Source organism: Syzygium oleosum, unplaced genomic scaffold (assembly GCF_021117445.2).
Source record: "Syzygium oleosum isolate NSW1041296 unplaced genomic scaffold, Sole_v2.1 Sole_v2.03, whole genome shotgun sequence".
Classification (NCBI taxonomy): domain Eukaryota; kingdom Viridiplantae; phylum Streptophyta; class Magnoliopsida; order Myrtales; family Myrtaceae; genus Syzygium; species Syzygium oleosum.
The window spans coordinates 17370195-17396300 of record NW_026607487.1 but is presented as its reverse complement, the minus strand read 5'-3'; the positions used below and the strand labels follow the sequence as shown (position 1 = coordinate 17396300).

At 42.6% G+C, this 26106-nt stretch overlaps 1 protein-coding gene across 1 annotated transcript; it reads left to right on the top strand.

Annotated features, from left to right (window-relative positions):
- The first annotated feature begins 15005 nt into the window (after positions 1-15005).
- LOC115671947 (TORTIFOLIA1-like protein 4) lies at positions 15006-19250 on the top strand. The gene is made up of 5 exons (XM_030593650.2): positions 15006-15979; positions 16204-16312; positions 16911-17467; positions 17962-18479; positions 18811-19250. The coding sequence occupies exons 1-5, from the start codon at positions 15149-15151 to the stop codon at positions 18821-18823; spliced, it is 2028 nt and encodes a 675-aa protein (XP_030449510.1). The 5' UTR covers positions 15006-15148; the 3' UTR covers positions 18824-19250.
- Positions 19251-26106: the final 6856 nt, after the last annotated feature.

Genomic DNA, 26106 nt, shown 5'->3' with positions numbered 1-26106 from the left:
TTGCCAGTCTGCGTTCCGCTTGCGAGATTGCGATAACGAAAGAAATGAAAATGGGGAGAGAAAAGGTAGGAAGATTGGCGAAGAGGGGCTGCGGTGGTGGAGGTGGCAGTCTGGTGATTTAGTCAAAGATAAAAAACGTGTGTTAAAGGGATGCTGTGGAGAGGGGGCGTGGGAGACGGAAGGTGCGCACCGAACGACCTCTTTGAATTCCTTGTTTATGATTCTTACTTTAAGCATCTATGATTAGATTATCGCTTTGTGCTGTACCGTTTTTTCATGACCAAAGTTGTTCTGACGAGAAATGAGAAGAAATGAGAAAATACATAGACCGGCGATCGTGATTGAGCTCAAACCCAAAGTAGGCGAGAAGTTTCGTGGTATTTGATGTTGAGTTCATCAACGAAGAAAGCTGGTTTCGGCGATTAGGGTTGACCTGTGATTTTTGTGGAGGATTCAGAGGGCGGGGGTAAGTTGTAAAATTGGTACGGTAAGATTTTGAAGTCGATAGGTGAATAAAGATGGAACTAGAATTAACTCGAGTCTTGGCCGAGGTTTGAGTAGTGTTTGAAAGACTAGCTCAAATTTATGTGGGATATTTTGATAGTGAACGCAAATTGCCATTGTATGACCTAACAAAGCTTGGTAGCAAATAATAAAAGAATGATTAGCTACTTACTAGTCTAAGGCTGGAGGAAAGTGGTTTGATTCGTCTTCCCAAATCACAAGCCTGGATGCGGTCAAATGGAGTGGACCGATGCTTTCGGGCTGGGCTTTTGCGTCTTGGGCCTATGGAAAGTAGGGCTCTGTAGGAGAGAGAATCTCTTTTTTAGTCCACTGTCGATGTAAAAAAAAAAACGGTTTTACAGGATCGTTAATCGGATAACTTACGTGTTTCGTATTCTCTCGCATATCGACCCTCCAGTGGTAAATGCGCAAATGTTTTTCCATGCCGAGGGTAAACTTAATAGAACTCCTTTTGTTTCCACTCGATTGCCACTTTTGCAAAAGGCGAAATTTTGTAAATCAAACGACGTACTGGAGCAAAAGAGGAGAGGAAAAGAAGTCGGATGCCAAATGACATTTCCGGGGTTGCACAGGACATTCAAGATAATACCGACATTAGGGTTTGTCAGGCAATAGAGTTTTAACCAAAACCGTATTGGTCCGTTTGTCGTCTTGACATTGAGCAAAAAAGAAGGAAGAAGGAAGAAGGGAACTGGAGTTTACGTACTACTTAAGCTACGTTTGGTAGTCGGGATAAAATTCATTATAGGATAATTTTTATCCTATCTCGTATTTAGTACCCGCCCAAGATAGGATACAGTCGGATATAAGAGGGAAATAACCCGGATAAAATTATCCCATTGGAGAGGTGGGATAAGGGTGGATAGGATTTCTAACATGCATAATATAAAAGTTATTTTTCTAGAATAACAAACTTGTTAGATTAATAAAATTGAAATAATATTTGAATTTTAATATAAAAAATTCGAAATAACAAAAAAATAACAATATTTTTAATTTTATTTATTCTTATTTTTATTAGTATATTCAAATTTGTGCATATCTTATGATAAAAATTTCATATATGTAAATAAATACATTTATATTTATATTTATTACCTATTTTAGGTATATTAGTATAGTTTACTATTGAATAAAATTTTATTAGAGATGATGGAAGTGGAAAAAAGAAATAAAAAAAGAAAATAATTAGAAAAGAGGGAAAATAATAAAAAATTAAGCAAATAAAACGAAGTAGGTAATAATATCGTGAGAGATTTTTATCATCTCCGTCTATGCAATTTTTAGGATCATTTACATTGATATAACGTTTGTAACAAATAATGGACATAATAAGGTGTGAAAATATCCGGCTTTATTACTGCGATTTATCAAACAGTAAATAGGATATAGCAAATCCTTTGGATTTCATATCATATCCTATCCAGTCCTATCCTAGCTAAAAATCTAGACTACCAAACGCAGCCTTAAGGTTTCTTCGTCGACCTACACATGATTCATTTTCTAAGTTACATGTGGTCACAGAATAGAAATGTTGTACATCTTAAGGTTTCAAGGACCATTAATCGATGAGTCCGATGAAACCTTACTCGGAGCCTAGGTATCCTTCTCGTTACGATCGAGAAACCCGACCCAGATACGAGTCTCGTTGAACAATCCATTTAGTAGGGGACACAAGGTTCGGTCGATGGGCTATGACGGTGTGCCCAATTCGTGCTTTGCAAGCCTAGGCTCATCTTATTGCAAGATAGCTATGGACTATCATTCCGGCCCAATTCGAAGCTGCGTGTCGGGTTTTGTAAATCCACAGCCCAATAATCATGGGTGAACGTTGCTTCTCTAACATGAAAATGGGCATTGTTATCCATGGAGTACAAGATAATTTGTTCGCTACAATACGTAATGGAGAAACCGAGCGTGACACAACCGGCCTTATTCGCCCTTAGTTTAAAGATTATAATTCCCGCTCTATTGAATGCCGTATAAAGTTGCTCGTATACACCTCATGAGTATGCTGTAATTGATCGAATATCGATCTTTATAGGAGATAGAGACTGTAACAACCCGGTCCCACGAGGGATGGGAGTACGACTTCGCCTCAAGGATGGCGAAGGGGGGCATGAATGCACCGAATTCCACATCACCTGGGGACAGTGTAGTACCGGTCTTAACTACCAACGAGGCATTTTCTGGGTGAAGTTCAGAGGAACAAAACCGTGCGGGCTGCGGTCCAAAATGGACAATATCATTGACAAGTGGGGTTAGAGGTCGGCCCTTACAGAGACCATCAAGACCATGTGATGCTCCCATTGAGGATGTCTCAACTGATTCTCGATCATCGGCGCATAGAATTGTCATGTGCGTCGATTATTCTCGATCATTGGCACATAAAACTATCATGTGCGTCGCCGTGTAGAATACATAATTCACGCGCCTGCAGGAAGCCAAGTTTGAGATTTTACGTCAAATTCTATAACGGACTCGGAACTGGTTTGTTGAGGGATAATTAAGATTTCTTCCAACGGAATTGGGTCCCACGTCCATTCCTAAATGCGATGTATGTAATCGGCAAATATGTATCTCCCCAAGATAGATGGAGAAATAAAAGAACAAGAACAAATTTCAAATCCAACCATATGTAAATTTCCATTACATCGAGAAAAAATTTACCCGGTTAGACCCAATTGTTTCGTTAATATTCTCTCTAACTACGTATATGCAAAATGATAAAAACAGTACAACTGTAGATCATCACGTTGCCTCATGCGAAGAAACAAATGATTCTAATTAGTCCTTATTAAATAAGGATTACGGAAAAGTTTGAAGTCAAAGTAGGCGAAAAGTTGTAAAATTGATATTGAGTTCATCAACGAAGAAAGCTGGTTTTGTCGATTAGGGTTAACCTGTAATTTTTGTGGAGGGTGTAAAGGGTGGGGGTAAGTTATAAAATTGGTATCGGTAAATCTTGAAGTCAATAGGTGGATAGAGATGGAAATAGAATTAACTCGAGTCTTGGCGGAGGTTTGAGTAGCGTTTGGAAGAGTAGCTCAAATTTGTTTGGGATATTTCGATAGTGAAACGCAAATTGCCATTGGATGACCTAACAAGGCTTGGTAGCAAATAATAAAAGAATGATTAGTTATTTGGTCCAAGGCTGGAGCAAAATGGTTTGATTCGTCTTCCCAAATCACAAGCCTGGATGTGGTCAAATGGAGTGGACCGATGCTTTCGGGCTGGGCTTCTGCGTCTTGGGCCTACGGAAAGTAGGGCTCTGCAGGAGAGAGAGTCTCTGTTTTTAGTCCACTGTCGATGTAAAAAAAAAACGGTTTTACATGATCGTTAATCGGATAACTTACGTGTTCGTATTCTTTCGCATATCGATCCTGCAGTGGTAAATGCGTAAATGTTTTTCCATGCCGAGAGTAAACTTAATAGAACTCCTTTTGTTTCCACTCGATTGCCACCTGCAAAAGGCGAAATTTTGTAAATCAAACGACGTACTGGAGCAAAAGAGAAGAGGAAAAGAAGTCGGATGCCAAATGACATTTCCGGGGTTGCACAGGACATTCAAGATAATACCGACGTTAGGGTTTGTCAGGCTATATGGTTTTAACCGAAACCGTATTGGTCCATTTGTCGTCTTGACATTGAGGAAATAGGAAGGAAGAAGGGAACCGGAGTTTACGTACTGCTTAAGGTTTCTTCGTCGGCCTGCAGAGGATTCATTTTCCAAATTAGATGTGGTTACAAAATGGAAATGAAGGCCATTGGGCTTTGTACATTCAAGGTTTCAAGGACCATCGGTCGATGAGTCCGATAAGCCCTTACTCGGAGTCCAAGTATCCCCCTCGTTACGAACGAGATACCCGACCCAGATACGGATCTCGTCGAACGATCCATTAGCAGGGGAAACACGGTTCGGTCAATGGGCTATGATGCTAGGCCCAATTCGTGCTTTGCAAGCCCATGCTCGTCTTATTGCAAGACAGCTTTGGACTATGATTCCGGCCCAGTTTAGAGCTGCGTATCGAGTTTCGTAAATCCACGGCCCAATAATCATGGGCGAACATTGCTTCTCTAACATGACAATGGGCATTGTTATCCGTGGAGTACGAGATAATTTGGTCGCTACAGATACGTAACGGAGAAACCGAGCAGGGCACAACCGGCCTTCTTCGCCCTTAATTTAAGGATTATAATCACCCGCTCTATCGAATGGCGTATGAAGTTGCTTGTATACACCACCAGAGTATGCTGTAATCACTCTAACATCAGTCTGGACAGGAGATAGGGACCATCAAGACCTCACAATGCTCCCATTGAGGACGTCTCAACCGGTTCTCAACCATTGGCACGTAGAAATGTCATGTGCGTCGATAGGTTGAGATATGTTAAGATATCCATCGAAGCTGTGTAGAGCACAGAATCCATGCGCCTGCAGTAAGTCGAGTTTGCGATTTTATGCCAAATTCCGTAACGGACTCAGAACGGGTTTGAGGGATAATTAAGATTTCTTCCAACGGGATTGAGTCCCGCGTACATTCCTAGATGGGATGTATGTAATCGGCAAACATGTATTTCCCCAAAGATAGATCCAATCATGTGTAAATTTCCATTACATTGAGAAAAAACTTACCCGGTCATCCTTGGTTGTTTCCTTAATATTTTCTCTAGCCACGTATATGCAAAATGATAAAAACAGTACAACTGTAGATCATCACGTTGCCTCATACGAGAAACAAATGATGCTATTTAGTCCTTATTAAATAGGGATAATGGAAATTAAATGTAGGCAAGCAAAATCAAACCAAAAAAGTAAAAAAAAAAAAGAGAAAAAACCGACAGATTGAGATTGGGTGTACCGTCTCCTTAAATTGCGAAGAATGAGTGTTTCTGCCGTACCCAACTTCGGATACCTTCCAATTAGGTTGCCTACGCCTTTCATTAATGTAATCTCTTTTGCATTAATTGGGTTTCAAAATCATTGCACTCGAATAATACACCACCCTAATTCCCTAACTAATAATGCGACTGTGGGTTTAGGCTTAGCCCTGCCTTCCTCCTAATTAGGTTATTTAATTAAATAATTACGCGATTATTTGCCCCCCTAAATAAATAAAAAAACCCTTCGTGCGCTGTCGGAATCTGAGCATATATCTTCTGTAGTGCAGGAAAAAGAAGTATGCAGACCATAGAATGAAGCCAAGAGAACTGTGCCATGATTGTTTTTTTGCAGCTTCCATGTGGAATATGGAGAGGCCTGAGCAACATGGGACTTTTAACTATTCATCCTGCCATTGGCATGTTTGAGTAATTAAACTATATTTTTTTTCATATTCTTTTCTGTGATGATTTTTTTTTTTTTGGGGTTTAATTGACTGACGCTTTCCTGTTGTAAGCTCAAGGATAAATCGATCAATTCATAAATGAATGTAATGTAATGTACATAGATTCTGAAAAGAGTATATGCAATCATTTTTTATTTTTTAAAGTTTTGGATTTTAGGAACTTCTGAAGGACTTTTGCTTGAGCATATAACAACAAGAAAGGGAGGACTATGAAATTCATGGACTCGAGTTAAAGTCGAACGTGGTCTTTACGCTTTGAATTGCAAATGCCGGGACTTTTTTGCAACTGGGCGTAAAATATATACAATTCTGCGAAAAGTAACGTGTCGGAGAATGTGGACGCATGCATACGCTAAATAGCACAAAGCATTCGTAAAAAAAGAATTGGATAATTATCAATGCCTTTCGCTATTGATGGCGGTAACCTGCCGGAACGTCGCTAATCAAATACTTTTTCTTTCGCGAAAAATTAATAATTTAGATTTTTTTTTTGAAACGGATAGCTAGTTTTGCTTGCAAAGTAAATGGACAAAAGATATTTCCATCGTCCGCAAAAATGTTCTTGGCAAACAATGTAGTTAAATGATGGGAACATTTTTCATTAACTAACTTTTGGAAGGGAGGGTTTGAGCTAGATATCTCCCTCCTCTCCATTTTTTCTTTCTTTTTTGGCTGATTTGGTTCTCTATTCTCTTTTTCTTTCTTTTTTTCCGTTTTGCGGAGCTTTTCTTTGATACTTTTCTCTCCCGTTTTAGGAAGGTTTCTATCCCGATCTACTATGGATCTGGGAATTGTGGCGGAGCTTTTCTATGATACTTTTCTCTCCCGTTTTAGGAAAGTTTCTATCATGATCTAGTATGGATTTGGGGATTTTTGCGTAATAAACTCAGGGTTTCCCTTCCCTCGAGTTTCATAGGTAAGGGGATCGGATGAGTTTTGTAAATGTTTCACTCTCACAGGTGTCAAAAATATGCCCGTCGAACTTTATTACTCCGAATGGCAATGGTATTGGGGACGCCGAACCTAAATGTGCACCGCTAAAAGGCAAAGACGTAATAACGGATGGAGATATCGGTACATGCTCATTACAGATTTAGTGATCGGCCGCCAATTTTGATCAAATTTGTTCTTTGAGCGTGTGACCCCTAATCTCATTCCCGGAGCTTGTTTTGTTTTAAAGTTATTTGGGATTTGTCTTAGTTTGCAATTAGATTGTGTTGTTTTACTCTTATATTTTCGTGGAAATGAATGGAGATATTAATTACTCTGACAAAAAAAATTTCCCAGAGCGATGGAAACAATAGTTTTCAAGAAAAATCTTTGCTTGCAAAGGGGGGAAAAAAGAAAGATGACGTGCAAACGAAGAAAAAGCGGTGGTCTCTCTCATCATCCTGTGCATAGAGAGCCTCGTCCAATGCATCAAACAACAACATGTGCAAAAGTAAATTCGTAGTGAATGCAAGCGATGTACGCCCATCCCTCGAGCTTGCTCAATTTGATTCTCTCTTTCTTTCTTTTCTTGGCTCTACTGGAGCATGTGCAGAGGCGGCATGTGCAGGTGTCGCGCGACGCACATGGAGAACACGGACAAAAAACCAAAACCACGGGACGTTTTATCGGATCGAATTCAATGGACTTTCGATGCGCGAATGTGGCCCTTGCCCCCTTTGCCCCCCGCCCCCCCATGTGAACCGGGGTGCGTGCCTCTCGGTCAAACAACACCAACATAGGCCACTAAGCACAACGACATTCAAAAGCCTAACATGTCGCCTTCCTTCTTTCCTTCCCATCTGCCTATCTACATCCATGCGCATATATCTCTAGATATATCTCTATATCATGTCTCCTACCATTCTCATATCTAGGCCTACCGTTATGAGATGTCATAGTTTTCGGTCTATAGGATGTGTAGTTACGGCTCAACTTGACTTCGATTGACGACGGCATGTAGGCCTCTCGAAAGGCCGATCGAACGATTATGCGACGTTCTCGATGCATTCGCTGTCCTCCTTGGGTTGATCCCTTGTTTTTTTTATTCGTGACATCGAGGGTCATATATATAACTCAATGTACCCGGCTGTGATGCCGGCTGATCTATATACGCATCTTAGGATTTAGTTTTGTGTGAAAAATCCGGATCCATCTCTAAAGTTCATTAACGACACGCCATGCTTGAGGATCCTTTGCTTTTTCCTAATCTTCTTGATACTTAGTTATAAGCACCATAAATGCATCTCAATCATCTCTAACGGACATCTCTTGTTGTGTGATCATCTTCACGAATAATTCTAAGCTTCCAACTGACGAGCATCATCAAATTTTCTAAACTTTGTCACCCAACATTCTGGGTGGTACCCAGACGAGAGTAATCATTCAGGGACGTACGAAGAGTGATAGTTGGTGTCTGCATATATGGAGGCAAAGCTACTTGACCTGTCTGCGTCTGAAGTCAAATGATGCTGCGGGAACTTATGGCCAGATGAATGTGCAGACGAATTTCTTACGAAAAAAGAGCTTATGGTCACTTATAGCGCGGGAGCTTCTCCGGGTAGTTCATCTCAGAGGAAGCTCTCCATCTTTTTGGACCAAAGTTTGCATGAAGATTACAGAAGATATCTAAGGACATAGATTAAACAACAAACACGAGCAGTTGCATTTTGCAACTTTCTCGTTCCCAAATGAAATATTGATAAAGAAAGTCCGAGAAGATTCCGATGTTTATAGGGTCGGTCAGACCCCGTGAGCATACAAAAATCATTTTTATGTATTGGAGTGAATTATATTGTCAGCATGAACATGTCATTGCCATAAGTATCTTTTGTATCGACGTCGTCGTTATTTGGACCGTTAGACTAAGCAAATGCACGATTAACGATTCGACTCGATTAATATGGACCAAGCACTCCCAAGTACACTACTTCCATCTCAATAGTTGTGCTTAATTCGGGGGCACATAAATTCTGGACTCTCCTCTAAAAGTATGCAAAAGAACAGGGAACCGGACCAAACCGAACTGGTCAGTTCTGCGCGGTTCCCATTGGAATTGGTCCGGTTCTAGGTGTGGAACCGCCCATCCGGACCGAACCAGTACATATATATATTTTAATTTTTATGTTTTTCAATCAAATCCTAATTCCTAATTCTCTCGCCTCATCTCACTCTCGATCGCCTCCCAGCTGAGCTCTCACCTCCGGCCCTCTATTGCGGCATCACAGTCACAACCTCGTCTCTCTCGACTCTTGCAACTTGCTCTCGGGGTTCGCGTGTCGCATCCTTGCTCGCCGTTGAGGCGAAACCTTGTCCCCGAAGCCAGGGCACTCGCGTATGCCAACGAGGACTCGTCTCACGTCTTCATAAAAAATCTCCGCGGCCGGCGCGTTTTTTCTCTCAGTCCAAAGCCAAAGTTGAGCGGGTTCAGTTCGGATCGCGGGGAGGGAAAGTTTGAGGAATACAATTAGCCGTGCTGAGATGAGGGCGAGGCCTGTAAGGATGATGTGAACACTACTTTGTCTTCGATTTTTAGGGAATATTGCTCCAAGAAGGACAGTGGGATGGATTTGTACAAGGATGATGATGATGAGATGTCGAAGGACGAAGGACTCGAAAAGGCGGATTTTCAAGCTGAATGTGGTGGAGTGAAACAAAAGGAAAACAATCAGACACCTCCTGATTCGCCCAAGAAGGATGTCGCTGCTACTGAGATGGCGAAGGGATCGGACGATTCTAGCGACAATTGCGTTCAGACCACTCCCCCTGAAGCAACGGATGTAATTCTGAGCCCCGATGTAGAAGAAAATGGAGGCAAGTGCGATCTCCAAAGGGCATATCAGCTTTCGGTTGAGCCGCTGCAGGTATCCTCCCTAGATGGAGGTTATGGAGCTGAAATTAGTAAAAGAAACGACTATGCTTTTGGAGCCTCCCAGGACACGACTGGTTCCATGGACCCTTTGAGAATTGGAACCGGACCATCCGGTTCCTAAGTGGGTCCATGGGCGATACCCGGTTCCTATTTTGTGAAACCGACCCTTAGTGGGCCGTTCCCGATTCTAGAGTGGGAACCGTTCGCCCTTGCTCTCCTCGTCCGATCCTTTTTTGTTTTTTTGGTTCGATTCCTACCATGTTCCTACCACTAAGGAAAACTAAGAATGAGCTGGCCAAACCGATTACCCGAAAACAACAGCTCGAGCCCAAAAATGGCCAAACATCCATACGACACATCATGATCAAAGAATGGGTCACATGCACTCACGAGCTCATTTCGCGTCTCCATCCTCCTTCCTTACCCTTCAATTAAGGGGACAGATACCATGACATAGATACGACACAACCCTCCCCCAAGTTTTTCACACATCTATCGGGTCACCCATCGCCATCTTCATGCTCGAACTCATTATTGAGCTGTTCCCACTCAATTCACGGGCCATCTCTATTCCTCCCCCTTTGGCACCTAACGATGCCCTCGATGTTTCACCTTTGATTCTTCCAACTGAAAGGTTATTTATATGCTCTTGCTTATGCTACTCAATAGCCATGATTAGGCTAAGTAGTTAGTTAGGTAGGTGGCAAGTGGATGATATTGATGACCCGTTCACGTTGGACCCACCTCGGTTATCTCGCATAATGTTGCTTATCATACGTGCACAGACCTAATTACATCTAGGGAAAAATTATCAAAAAAATCCTAAATCTTTTGCAATTGTGCCAATTCAGTCCTAAACCTTTTTTTTTTGGTCAATTCAGTCCTAAACCTTTTGCAATTGTGCCAATTCAGTCCTAAACCTTTTTTTTTTGGCCAATTCAGTCCTAAACCTTTTGCAATTGTGCCAATTTAGTCCATCCGGCCACTTTTGGCCGGCCGGCGCTGACGTGGCCGCCGGGCGGCTGACGTGGCGCCGGCCGGCGTCCACGTGGCAATATTTTAATATTTTTTTTATTTTCGAATTTTTTTTTCCTTTTTTCTTTTTTTTTTCTTTTCCTTCTCCCCACTGGCCTGTCTGGCCGGGGGGGGAGGCTCACTGGCGAGGGTCCAGCTCCGGCGAGGCGAGATGGGCCCTCGCCGCCTCGGGCGAGCTCCGCCTCGCCCCGGATCCGGCGAGGCGGAGCTCGCCCGGCTCCGGCGAGGCGAAGCTCGCCTTGGCCGGGCGAGCTCCACCTCGCCCGTATCCGGCGAGGCGGAGCTCGCCCGGCGCGTGAGGGCCCGGCTCGCCTCGCCGGAGCCGGGCCCTCGCGGCGAGCCTCCCGGCCGAACAGGCCGGGGGAGAAGGAAAAGAAAAAAAAAGAAAAAAGGAAAAAAATTCGAAAATAAAAAATTATTAAAATATTGCCACGTGGACGCGGCCGGCGCCACGCTCAGCCGCCCGGCGGCCACGCCGCCAGTAGGCCGGCCAAAAGTGGCCGATGGGATCGAATTGGCACAATTGCAAAAGGTTTAACTCGAATCAAGAAAAAAAAAAAAGGTTTATGACTGAATTGGCACAATTACAAAAGGTTTAGGACTTTTTTGGTAATTTTCCCTTACATCTAGCATGTCATTTTTCTTCCTTTGCTTTCCTTTTCTTGTGTGAGAATATGATCGTGCTGTTATAGACATCATACCTCTGTCGAAAAGGCAGTATTCTCACGGGAAAGTATGAAACCTCGGACAAACGATTGCCAAGGCGCCAAAGGTTTTAGTGCTTTTCGAGGTAATTTTTTTTCTACTTTTCGAGGTAACTTAATATTATGCAGGAATAGGGAATTTTTTAAGGAGGTCAGTCAATTTTAGGCTTCCTATAATGCTGACGCAGTACTTACCCTTGATTCTTGCTTAGCTTTACCATGCCCCTGTCAACATAGCACGAGTAATCTATAAGTAAAAAAAAAAAATGGAAAATATTTAACAAAGGAAGAAAAGGTGTGGTGTGAATTGCTTTTAAAAATGAATTTAAGTCGTTGGACAATATAAATATCTAATTAATTATAGTATTAACGAGAGATTTATAAAATAAGACGAGAGTCGTTTCAGCTTTGGTAATTTCAAATTACTACGTATAAGCAAATTGATCGAGTGTGCTTATCCTATCAGTTAATCAGACGATGCTAAATAAAAGAACAAGGACCCAATTCCCGTCCCGCTCACCGCTTTTCGGACGACCTGATTAATCAAGATTTGCTAGGAAGAGGCGTCGAATTCGGAACTTGCCCTCGGAGGTACAAAAGTTTTGCAATTTCACCCCTTTATTTGCGGTGAGACTCCTACCAAAGCACCGAGCTAAATAGATAACTGAGCAAAAAACAAAAGCTTACCAAGGCCGGTTGCTAACCAAGCAAAACAAAAGCCAAGCACGAACTGGGGATGATTCCTAAAATCTACTCTATAGAAACGGGACAGCATCTTCGCCCAACACACTTTATACAGAATAATAGAGATGGTACGTTGAACATGCACTCCCAATGTCACGTGATTGCCTGTTTGAGTTCGTTCTTACCAATGTCACCTTCAAAAAGCATTGACCCCTCACGTGATCCATGTTCTCTGCTTTACTCATTGTTATCTTCAGGGAAAATTGTCCAAAAAGTCTCAAACTTATTATATAGAGGTCAATTTAGTCATAAATATTTCAATTGTGTCAATTTAATCTTAAATCTTTTGATGCCGATTTAATCATAAATCTTTCGATTGTGTCAATTTAGTCGTAAATCTTTTGATGAATTGTCAATATAGTCCTAAACCTTTGGATGATTTGTCAATATAATCTTTTCGACCAAATATCCAAATAATAGGTTTAGGACTAAATCAGCAAATCTTCGAAAAGTTACGACTAAATTGATACAAAGGAAAAGTTTAAGGTTAAATTTGCAAATCGTCAAGAGGTACGGAATTAAATTGGTACAATTAAAAGGTTTATATCTGAAGTAACTACCATACAATAGGTTTTATGACTTTTTGGATAATTATCCCGTTATCTCTATATACCGTAGTTTCTACGGTCTCGATGGATCAACCCGTTATCGCTGCACATCCAAATGTATTGTATCAATGTCTTAACATACAGACACCCAGAAGATCTCCAACAAAAGATTGAGATCACGTGCGAGAAACGATAGCTCGTGAGATCGCAAGACCCTTCTGTATACATAGTCCCGATATTTACTCCTCAAATCCACTTATTACTTAAAAAAAAAAACCGTTGATTGATCTCTCAACATAGGAGTACAATCACTCAAGAGCAAAAGGGCTCGATATAATCCCCCTTCCCACAAAATATGAGAACACTCGCCGTATGACTTGAGGTTATACACGCACCCTCGTATAATAAAGAGAGAATATACTTGAAAAGTACCCAATGATTTGTCAATCACTCGAGGTGATGCCTCTCGACCATTTGATGAATACCCAAATGAAATCGCCTCAGAGGAAGATGCACCCAACAATGTCATGAGCCATCGCAATCGCACGTGATCCGCACATGGTTAAGGTTGTGTCTTCATTTGACATTTGGATCCATTGGGGGTTGGGAGTGTCCATTCCGTATCACCCGGCACATGACAATCTCCGTAAAAAAACTTAAAACTAAACGTCCGACCCAATATATATATATATATATTGTGTTTCGTCAAGCCCAAGTAGCGATCGGACCGTGAATGTAACGCCGATGATGGCAGAAAATCGCCATTACTTCTCTGGCGCGGAAAAAGAAAGAAAAGAAATTCATTTCTATGATTAGAGAAGATTACCCAATTGATCATAAATCTATCGTGCGAATGTCAATTCAGTCCTAAACATTTCGATTTTACCAATATAGTTATAACTCCCGTTAGAAGCCTTTATGCCAAATTCCAATATAGTCATTTAGACCAATTATCGATCGAAAACTGCTGACGTGTGTCTATCCACAAATATGTCAGCTTGCCATGTAGGACGACCGGTGGTGACCGGACGCCACGTAAGCGATTTCCGGCAGCAATTGGTTGGAAAGATTATGTTGGAATTTTCGTGCAAATGTTTAGGACCGAATTGACATCCGCACAATAAATATAGGATTGGTTTGAGTAATTTTCTCTTTTATCATCCCGTGTACAGGTCAAACAAATTCTAGGAAGACTTAATTTTCCTTATATATATATATATATATTGGGGGGGTATGAGACTGACGATTAGATGACAACTGGACAAGCTGGAGACTCCCCATGATGAGCTTTGTCTTTTCGGCCGTCTATGATAAGCTCGTGGATATACTCAATTCTTAATTTCATATGATCATACTGTCTGGCCTGCATTTTTATTATTGTTTTTTTTAAAAAGTCTATGTATGTATTTCCGCGTACAGCGAGGTCCGAGCTTTCGAGCCAATCGAAGATTTGCAATATAATACGTGCTCTTCGTGCAGGGCTACGCCACGCATAACCTCCAATTGGACATCGTGGACCGGCTCTAGGAGGAGCATGCGAACCGATGGAATTTATCACAGAGGAAAAAAAAAAAATACATTTATGGATCGATCGCACGAATGATATGACGTGATCGATTAGTCGCATTTGTTTACGTAATATGCGTTCCAAGATCAGGAATTCCAATATTGAAATACAACTTAAAATTGTTTCTTCCCATCGTTGTTGTCATCATCATCGGGATTCAAACATTCTCGACGACCCTCAGCCAGTGCGCCGTGTGCTTAAGTGGTTATGTAAATATATATCACGTTTGTACCGAGCGTATAAAATCTCGAAAAAGCAAAGGACGTATATAACATGGCATATGCCAGAATCGCTCTCAACGCCCGAAATTTGTGCGCGAAAGTCATTAAAGAGTATCATAAAAAAAGAGGATTTGCAAAAAATCCTCGCGTGATTTCGTGAGTTAAAAAAATCACGCGTCGGATGCTATGGAAGGCTCTTTTTCGTAAGTTATCACGCCGTACTCTTTTGACGAAAATTGGATCGTATTCAGAAACTTTCGATATTCACGATACGTCTCCGATCGGTACCCCTCATGAGGATGATATATTATTCGTCGTGGCAAAAAAGAAAAAAGGAAAAAAAAAAAGAAGGTAGGGGAAAGAGAGAGAGAGAGAGAGTGGGGCCCACCTGCCACCCCCCACTCTTCTTCTTCTGCACGAACATATTTATAAACCGGCGCTTCACTCACGTCACCAAATCTCTCCCGTTTTCCTTCCTTCCTCCCTCCCTCCTCGAGAGCACCTCGCAACCACCGTGCATCGCCGATCGCCGGCGGTACAGCCGCCGCGCAGCGGCTCCGGCGGCGCCAAGTAGATGATCGAAGCCCTGCCTCCACAATGTCCTCCCGCCGGAAGTCTCCGTCTTCAAGCCCGCCGGCGGCGGCGGCGGCGGCGGCTCGAGACCTCAAATCTCGGGTCATCTCCTGCCTCAACCGCCTCTCCGATCGCGACACGCTCGCCCTCGCCACCGCCGAGCTCGAGTCCATCGCCCTCGGCCTCACTAACGACGGCTTCTCCTCCTTCCTCAGCTGCATCCACAGCACCGACGACGCGTCCCGGTCGCCCGTCCGCCGCCAGTGCGTCAGCATCCTCGCCCTCCTCTCTCGCTCCCACGGGGACGCCCTGTCCCAGCACCTGCCGAAGATCGTCTCCATCATCACCCGCCGCCTCCGCGACGCCGACTCCGCCGTCAGGTCGGCCTGCGTCGCCGCCGCCGCCGCCGTGGCGGCGGAGATCACGACGCCCCCGTTCTCGTCGCTGATGAGGCCCCTGATGGAGACGCTCACGGCGGAGCAGGACGCGAACTCGCAGATCGGCGCGGCGATGTGCATCGCGGCGGCGGTGGGGGCGGCGCCGGAGCCGGAGGTGGAGGTGCTGAGGAGGGCGTTGCCGAGGGTCGCGAAGTTGTTGAAGAGCGAGGGCTTTAAGGCGAAGGCAGCTGCAATGGGGATGATAGGGAGCATCGTAGGTGTTAGTGGAGTGTTGAATAAGGGGATTTTGGATTGGCTGGTGCCGTGTGCGCTGGAGTTTTTGAGTAACGAGGATTGGAATGCGAGGAAGGCGGCAGCAGAGGCGCTGGGGAGAGTCGCCAACGTGGCGGAGAGGGAGCTGGTGGTGGAACACAAGGCTTCCTGCGTGAAGTGCTTGGAGAGTCGGAGATTCGACAAGGTATGGTTAAATTGTTTGGCTTCTCCGAGTTAGGAATGCGCATGTATATGAAGATTCGTGATGGAGATGAGACGATAAATTTGGGTTTGGGCTCTCATTTTCGAGAGCCGATCCGAGAATAACGCTCTAGAAAATCAAAGAGTTGGTTTATCCTGTACTTTTTTCTTTTTTGGTCGGAAGTTTATCCTGTATCTTAGAACCTGACTTTGACTCCGATTTTGCAGGTTAAAATTGTTCGGGAAACAATGAATCGCACTTTGGAGTCGTGGAAGGAGGTTGCAGATCTTTGCGAGGACGTCTCGGCCGTTTCCCACCCCCTGTCTGCTCCGTCCGGTAAAAATGATTAATCCTGCCGTTCATTCGACTGTTTTAGGGCATCTTATTGGGCAGAGAAAAAAAGAAGATGGGTTCTTTCAGTGACTAGTGTGGTAGATGGAGCTAATCATCGGGGACATGTGGCATCAGCGTGGGTCCCATTTTTTCTTGAATACTATTTTCTTGATCTATTAAGATCAGCTTAGCAACATGAGTTGTATCTCAGTTTTCAGATGGATCAGTCGGATACAATCAGTTCAATTTTATCTGCTATCACTTCATCGAGGCTTAACCTGCGTGATCATGAAATAGGGATTAGAGACTTGTGCGAATCATGTTTCATACTGTTCTGGAAAAATAATGTCCTACTTAAAACACAGTATTCTTGCTTCTCTTATTCGTCGCTCTTTCTAATTTGCAATGAATGGAGTAAGGTCTTTGGGTGAGAATTTAAACTGTTAACAACTTTAAATCGAATTCAAAAAGAAGATTATGTTGTGTACCCCGACATTGTTATGGCTTTGCCCCTTTGATTTTCTTACAGTCGAGCATTAACTTGCATGAGTTTTTATACTTCATTTTACTAATGGTTTTTTTGGGTTTCTTGTGTGCCCAGGTAGTGGCATCGCTGATTGCCTGCCTGCCTTGTCAAAAAGTTTGCAAGACATTAGCGTTACAACTCCTGAGCCAAAGAAACAGATCAACAGGTCGTCTCCGTCGAGTAGTCTGTCGTCTCTGTCCAAAAAGTTCACCAAAAAGGAAATACCCCTAAAGTACAGTGATAAAAGTTCTTCCATCTCATCTGCTTTGGATCAGGCGAGATCAACTGATTCGAAAGTTCAAAATACACAGCCACACTTAACCTCCTTCAAGTTGGATCACGAGCATGACAATACGATAACTGAGATCAAAGTTTTAGAAACAGGAGAGCGGGATGAGAAAGAAGACACCAAAGGAAAAGTGAGACGTGCTCTCTTCGGTAAGATTGCAGATGACAAAGTTCAGAAGTCTGTGGCTTCTAAATCTGGTTCTCGTGTGGTACCATTTGATGATCTAAAGGATTCAGATTTAAGTGCTGCAGTCAGAGACGAGGAAATGGAAGACTTATCATTGATCCGAAAACAACTTGCGCAAATTGAAAATCAGCAGTCCAGTCTGTTTGACCTTCTTCAGGTACATCACAGGCCCTGTGCATTATTCTGGTTAAAGTTCCTTAAGATTTTCTCTTTTCATGTCGAGTGCTGTATATGTAAATTCTAAGGCAAGACTATACTGTGAGATTCATTCATCATTTCATTGTTGAAACTATAGCCTATGCGCCACTTTCTCTGCTCGATGCGTTATTGTGATGTCATTTCTCTGCTTATAGCAATTGAATCATTGCCATGATGGAAAGTATAAGCTTTGGTTGCTGGTTACCTCTGTACTTCCATGAAACAAAAGTCAGCCTTTCTCTAGCTTGGGCCTTTCTTTTTTTATGTACCATAAATAATTATGGGTAAGGAAGCACTTGTCGACTTTTCCCATTGGTTGGTTTTGGAATCTCATTGTGAACATTGCAGTAGGTGGCTTCTGTTGCCGCCATCTTGTAGTTTATATTAATGTATATTTAACCCTGGACAAAGCACCTGACCTTCTTACTAAATTTCGTACTTTGTTAAATCCAGAATTATATTGGAAGGTCTCAAAGTGGGATGAACTCTCTGGAGACTCGTGTACATGGTCTAGAGATGGCAATAGAGGAGATTTCATATGATATAGCATTATCTACTGGAAGGTTTCCAAATGTGGAAAGTGCAGACTACACATGTTGTAAGTTGCCTGGCGCAGAATTCTTGAGTTCCAAATTCTGGAGGAGGGCAGATGGCCGGTGTTCAACTACAAGATTATCTTCTTCTGATGGTGTCCCATCGACAACTATGTTGCATGGCATTAGCAATAAAAGTGCTGATGCAGAAAATCATGAAGTAGGGAGTCAACGGGTACATAACCAATACAATGGATCATCTGTTGTAAATCAGGAAACGGATGTTCAAAGTAATTCCAGGGAAAGTTTGGAGTCATGTTCATACAAAACATCAAAGAGGATGGTCCTAAGCACCGAGAGAATGCAATTTCACATGGCCAGTGGGATCAATGGGTCTTCATCTGGTAGTTTTAGGGCACTGGGAAATCTACGCAGCAGGTAGACTTTTTGTGTTTCTTTCCTTTGTTTTTCTTTACCAGGTCTTTCCTTCATTCTAATAGAAATTTTTCTTGTTAAGATTGTCTCGACATCTTAAAATTCCCTTTGCATGTATGATCTTGTCTTAATGGGCTCAAAATCATCGTTAGCAAGTTTTAAATTTAAACTGTATTTTTGCTAAATTCCTATGCAAGTTTTGTGATCTCGCGTCGTCTCCTTTGTCAATATATGTTGAATAATCTACTATGATTTACAATCTGCAAGCTTGTGAGTTGTTACTTCAATCTGGTTCCATTATCAATTGTAAATATTTCCTCTGTTTCATTGTCAGGTTGTCTGCATAGTTTTTGGATGGACTGATCCATTTCAATGTTCATCATCACTGCTGAGAGACGACGATACTCAATCCTTAACGAATGACTGCATCACAAATGAGAAGCGCCGCAGGCTGACAATGGTTCTAGAAATAAGTATTGCCTATCATTTTGAAGTGACATGAAAGAGGCAACACCTAACTCTGAGGCTGCTCCCAGGATTAGGATGATTGGAATCAAGACAAACCACCTCGCAGGTGTAAGATTGACCACGTGAAAAAAGCAGCCTTTGAGTGTGCAGGATGAATGAGTTATTTCATTTACGGTTCATTCCAATATTAAGTAGAATCGATCTGCGCGGAATGCAATGCTTCATCTGTCTAGTTGCTCGCTGACATTATGGTAAGCGGATACCGCGATGAATTTAGTGCCAAGAAATAGATCGAGTTTTGCTGCATTTGTCATGTTTTTATGGACTAATGCGATATGCGACTGATACAACGTGATGGGATGCGCAGTATTTTGCTATTCGACAGCTCCACGGAGGTGTGTTAAGCCAACAAGGTCGACATGTGCTGGTGAGTAAAATTTTAGCTAAATGGTTTGGTAAATGTACTAGCGTGTTTAGCCAACGTTGGGCATGGCAGATGCTGGACCTCGCCATGTAGGATTTTGAAACGCTTCTGACCGGGACTACCAGGATTCTTGGGTCTACGGTTGAAGCTACACAGGGGCGTGGACTCTGGTATTATTTGAATAGTGGTTGTAACAGAGCAAAAATAAAAGAAAAAAATATGGCCTAAATTCACACAACAGTAATTAATGCGGCCGCACGTTCCGATTTAGCTGTGGAAAAGCTTGGGCAGCGGTATTAAAGTAGAGATCCATCACCAAGGCCATAAGTTGAGTAGTCTTCTAAAGGATGGAACGAACTAGATTGGCCTGGATCATAAGGGTTTTCTATCACCGGTCTTTCCAATTTTTCTTGAAATATGATGGGCTTGTTCTATAGCATAATTCGATATAGATAACCAAAATTTTAATTTATGGATGGAGTTGCCTTGAGACCTTGACTTCTAGAAGACCGATCAGTGCGATACATTGGAGACGATTTAAACTAGAGCGGCTGTTTGACCCAAAAATAAAAAAAACTACAGCGGCTGAGTATACTCATCAGCTTTCGTGCTCGACAATTGTGGCTGTCATTCCTCCGGCGAATTATCTGAACACTTTCTATTTGGGCTACTTTTAAGATACTTAAGTACAAAGCAGATGACAATCAGCTTCAATCTCGTGGAGGCATATGTTCTTAACTTCGAGATAAAAGCAAGCTCGCAATACAGCACGGGGTTGAAGAAGCCTAATTCAAAGGACGCACATGTTCCTCTTAGTTTGAGTCTGAGCCCAACTCGCACGTAGGTTAACCAATCTATGCGCCGAGGCCACGCTATGAGAGCGAAGCTCGCTCATCCGGCTAATTTCTTTGTCCCTTTCGATCCCATTCAGTGAAGATCTACCGATGCCTTTTCGTAATCACTGCGGTGGAATCAGCTTTTGTTTGTCGATCGGAAGAGCTCCACGGCAATTGGTCTTCCAAGTAGTCTGTCCGGGCCAAGGAGAACTTATCCCATTCACCTCGTGGGCTAGGAAACCAGCAGGCTATGGTCCGGAGAAGCGGCACAAACATCGGACGTATCCAAAACGTATTTTGCCCCTAATCTAGTTAAATTCCTTATCCCACTTCTTGTGGTAAATGGCCTCCACCTGTCGGTCATGAATCTTTTAGCGGACAAAGAAACTGATCGGTCCGTGACCGACAGAGTGGATCGGACGCGCAGGGGTTGGTGGGTAAGGTCTTTACTTAACTGCCTTTTTTCTGGTATAATTGGGTTTCCACCAACTCTTTCGATATTCTAACTAGTACATTTCATGCAATCCCCCGTCATTTCATGCAAAGATATGGCTGTGGAACTCAATAGCTGTCCAGATTTGCTGCGTCACAGGACAGAAGAACCATCGTGCCATTGCGGGAATTCGATTTCGAACAGTCAATTTTTGTCGCCAAACTTAATATTGCTGAAAATCTCGTGTTCCCGTTCCTCCACATGTCTTTACATTGGCGAGTCAAACATGAGTTATGTTACTACACGGCGAACCCACGTTGGGTGAATGACAAAAAGTCCCGTCGACTCGGCTTCATTGTATCGATTGACAAAGATGGGATCGCCGACGTGCCAAAACCCAACGCCACATCGCCGCTACTCCCTCGAGCCACTTATTCCATATAACTAATTAGAAAGATGGACGGAAGCAATCATACGCACGAGCTTTGTTTGCTGTCAACGTTTCCTCGCACCTTGGAAACACGACACGTGGAAATTCGGTGGGAACTTTTACTCTTACCTAAAAAAAACATGGGTCGGAATTTTGAACTGCCGTTTAGAAACATAAAGGATCTATGAACGCGAACATTGCTATGCGCGATTTCTTCTACAGAGGCCGACGCTCCGGCTCATCTTAGGGCACACGCTGTTTGGTTGATATAATTCAACAAGAAGACAGAGAGAGACAGCCAAATGCGCTGCTCACACGTTAATCTTAATTTCTTGTTCGCGATGTGAACGTAGATCGCGAACGTAGACCAGAACCTGAAATTGAATTGAAGAGGAGTGTTCTTGCACTCCCCGTCCTATTCGGGAAACGTATAAAAAAAGAAGTCTTATACCTATTACATTGATACCAATTCAGTCTCAAAACTTTTCAATTGAACCATTTAGTTCTAGACATTTTCATATTATTATCATTTCGGTCCATCCGGTCAATTTAGGCTATAAATCACTGACATGTACGTCGGCCCTCTTATGTGAATAGTTGGTGTTAACGTGGACAAATTTTAATATTTTTCTTGAATTATTTTTAAATTTTTTTTTAATAGTTTGGACCGGCGAGGTCGCCAGCCACAAGTAAGGGTCGGCGAGGGCGCTCGATGAGGGTTGGCAAGTTACCTCGCGGCCCACAATTTGGGGGAAAAAAAACAGAAAGGAATGAAAAAAAAGTAATAAAACTTCAGAAAAATTAAAAAAATAATTTAGAAAATTATCTACCTTAGTATTAGTAGTGCCACGTAGGATGGCTAGCGCCCGCGTTTGCAATTTTCAGCATAAATTTATTGGATGGACTGAATTAATATCAATGTGAAATTTTTTAAATTAAATTAAATAAATCAAAAAATTTAGAATTAAATTTATACTAATTAATAAGTTACGGACCTTTTAGGTACTTTTCGCCGTCCAATTCTGATAGAGAGAGGCCTTTTATTTGCCCCAGTGACAAATGCCAACGAACCGAGAAAATGTCACAGATCGAAATTAATGTTCCCCCAGCGGTGCATCCTGTGGAAGCCCACACACTCAACTAAACCCAAATGAATCCAGAATTAAAAAGAAAAAAAAAAGTAAAAAAAATAGCAGTCTCTCGTGCATCTTTTGAAAGTTGTCTCCCACTAGTTGTCCACAAGGAAGTAGAAAATTCCCAAAATGAAAGAACGCAATTTCTCAAATCCCATTTTATATTCACGTGTGACGTGATTTTTAAATTTTTAATTTATTTAATGTGATTCATAAATTTTTGGTACATATTCAATTTAATTCTTGAAATATTTAAAAATGTTGAATGTTGTCCTAAAGGATTAAATTGAATGTACATTAAAAGTTTAGGGATCATATTGAATAATTTAAAAGTTCAGGGGTCACGTTGCATATTAGGCTAAAGTTGAATGACTACATTTAATTAATTAAAAATTCATGGATCACATTACACATTTGGCTAAAATTCATTGACCAGTAATCGTTGTTGCTCTTTCTCAATGCTAAATTTTTGAAAAAAATTTCCTCACTGATGTGGTTCGTAGGGGTGATCGGTTCCAGGGTGGGTAGGGTCCAGACCTAGAACCTGGAACCTACCCTGTTATAACCGGTTCTCAATTTTTGGAACCTAGAACCTACCCTGTTTTCCCTAAACCCTGTTTTGGAACCTACCCGTTTTTCCGTCCTGGTTTCGGGCTACCCGATAACCTGTTTTTTTTTTTTTTCCTTTTTCGGTTTCAGAAATTTGAAGCAAAATAAACAATCACAAGCACTATCCAGCAATTGGCATGCTCCCACCAAACGCAGCATGTTTTCTCTTTTCTCTCAAATGCAGCAATCAGACCGACCAAACCGCCATGGATACCCTAGAGCTTACCCCCACCAAACGAACACACAGCTTGAACGATGGCCCAAAAAATCAAGAGAATACAGTCGCCCACCATCCCGAACACAACCCCCCACAAGCAAACAACAATCACCACAAAAACACAGCACCAAAACACATCGAACAAGAACTCGAAAATCGCAAGAATTGTACTACTCACAAGGAGCATTCCCTTCTTTCCTCTCAAATGCAGCACAATCAAACCGAAAAATTTTACAACGAGAATTATCAAAAATTTGTTTGAACCCCTAGTCCCTTTTCCCCCCTCCGTCCGAAAAATTTTACAACAAAAACCTCGTCACCTAACAAAAAAGTACCAAAAAAAATTCAATTGCGGACTCACCTTTCTCTCAATAGTTGCGTCGGAGTCGGCCACAACAAGGCGAGAGGCGACGAGAGGGGTTGCGTTCTTGCGAGCCGCGGCAACGAGAGGCAACGAGCTGGGTTGCGGGGACTGAGATAGCGATCAGCCGCGACGATGAGTTGGGTTGCGGCAAGAACGAGCAGCCGCGGCGATGAGCTGCGAGCGGCCATGGCGCGACGAGTGGCGAGCCGCGCAGCGACGAGCGCGGCGGCGTGGCGACGCAGCCATGCGCGACGAGCGGCGAGCGGCCCGCGGCGATGAGCGGCGAGCAGCCGCGGCGGCAGCAGCCAAGCCGCAGGCGCGGACGAGCGGCGAGCAGCCGCGGCGGCGAGCTATTGCGAGCGACCGATAAGGGCAAGAAGGAAGGGGAATCGCTCGCAAACCGGAAGAGAGTCAAGACTCGAGGCGAGAAGTGAGAGGCCGAGAAGTGAGAGTCTAATGTTAGGGTTTTTACTTTTTTACAAGAACTTAAAACCGGTTCTAAAAATCGGTCCGTGGGTTTTCACTTAGACCGGAACCGGACCGGTTTCAATCGGTTCCAAAATATAGAACCGGTTCCGGACGGTTCAAACGGAACCGGTTCCCGGACCTGTTTTCCGGGTGGGCCGGTCCGGTTTCCGGGTAAACCCGGTCCGGTTGCACACCCCTAGTGGTTCGTGCTGCACCATATAAGTCACACAAGCGCCACACTCATACGTTAGAACGGGACATCCCTAATCAATTTGTCTACGACAGAGCAATTTTACCCAAAAGCCTAATTGCAAACTTGTTTAAAAGAGCAATGCCATGTTTATTAAAATGAATTACTAAGTAACGTGATAGGATTTAATTGGATGCGGAATATGGACCCCTTGTTTTAAGGCTCTTTACAATCAGACTTGTCACTTAGTATACCAGCAGAGTAGATTAGTCTTAGTACACCTAGTATTACGCATTACTCTCATTAAAAAGTGCACGGACCATTTTAAATAATAAAAGACAAATAAACTATTCCGGATTTCGATCTAGACAAGATAGACATCAGGTGGCAAAACGAGAAAATTGCAAAGCCTTAATCTTAAGAGCACACGAGCTCTTTTCCAAATAAAGCTTTGCATGTTTTTCCACATCGCAATTTGGCCTCCGAAAATCTACTTGCTTCAATCATCAATTGCTAAAGAGCCTCGAACACTTCATTATTAGCCAGACAATAAAGATTGCCATAAAGTGGCTCGCTTTTCTTTTCCTGTTTTTTTGGGTCGAAAGGGTATGTACAAAGACGCATAAGGGGGGTGGTGATATGGCATTATCACTCCTTTTATCCTTGTGGGTCTTATTAATCGTCGGCTTATTTATGGCGGAAGATTGGCCCCGTTTCAATGACGTGATGGGGGAGTGGAAGTGAATGAAGCGATGTGCCACCCGGAAGACGAGGTGCTACCTACACATCCAACAAAGACGTCACAAGCAGAGGTTGCTCTCAAGCAAGAGAGAGAAACTCATTAGGAATACATCAAAATGTCACCCGTCCGTCCACACGAAACTTCGAGGATCACACCCCGCACCAGGCGCTTTTAACCAACGAGACCTAATGCCCCCCCCCCCCCCCTCCTCAATGTGTGTTTTTTTTTTATTACCACGAACGGCTTCGCGTGCTCGCCCGAGCTCCTTTGGACTCTCTTACGCTCCTTCCCTAAAACAGCCGCAAGCTGGCAGATTTCTTCAGACATGGGGGACCTGTGGAGACCGTTGCCTGAACATTGCAAAAGAAGCTAACATCATGTTTTATCTTTAAAACCAAGGGGTTTATGTTTTAATAAGTTAAGTAGAGATCTTTCACCGTCCTCCACGCAGCTTAAGAGTTACGTTTGAGGGTATTGATTAGAGAGAAACCATCCAGTGCGGATTCTTAAACATTCAAGTACCTCATGAAAATCTCATTTTCCACTAGTCAAACACTCCCTTGATTATTTTCTTTTTCCTCCTATGGTCTAATATTAATTATTGGGTTGTTTATGATTAATTAAACAACTAAGGTGGAATCTTTCTACCAAAATAAAAAAAAATTAATATATATATATATATAGAGGTGGAATCGATTCATATGCAGATACCAAAATAGACAAATAAATATTCTGAATTAAATTAATCAATGATATAATTTCTTTGAGCAGGGTCAATTAATGCCTGACAGGTCTCCGTCCCATCCCAATGATTCAATCGCATCCATAGGGCGAACCATTCTTAAAAAAGAATTAGTCCATGACACGGGCTCCTGAGAAAGCGCCAAACCGATCGATTAAATAAATAAGCAAATATATTATTCAATCACCCGAATATTCAATTCCTCGGAACGAATAATTCAGCGGTCAACAATAATTGACAGATAATAGCAGCAAGGAATTCAAAAAAACCAGAAGAAAAGAAGGGTAAGGAAAGAGCGGTGATGCCGGCGGATGGGATTGCAATTTAATTTATCAGAAACAGACGGCAAAATTTAAAAAAAAAAGATCTGAAATGCCGTTATTTTTTCAAATAAAGAGCTGAAGTAACAATATTAATTTAAAAAAAGAGCCTGAGCTAAGAGCATTTTCGTCATTTACTTTTTTCTTTTCTTTTCGTGAAAAAGGCTAAAAAATTTTAAAAAATAAAACGCAAAAAATACTAGGCGGGAGGGCCTATCGTCGCCAGCGACCCTCGCCAGTACTCAGGAGAGGGC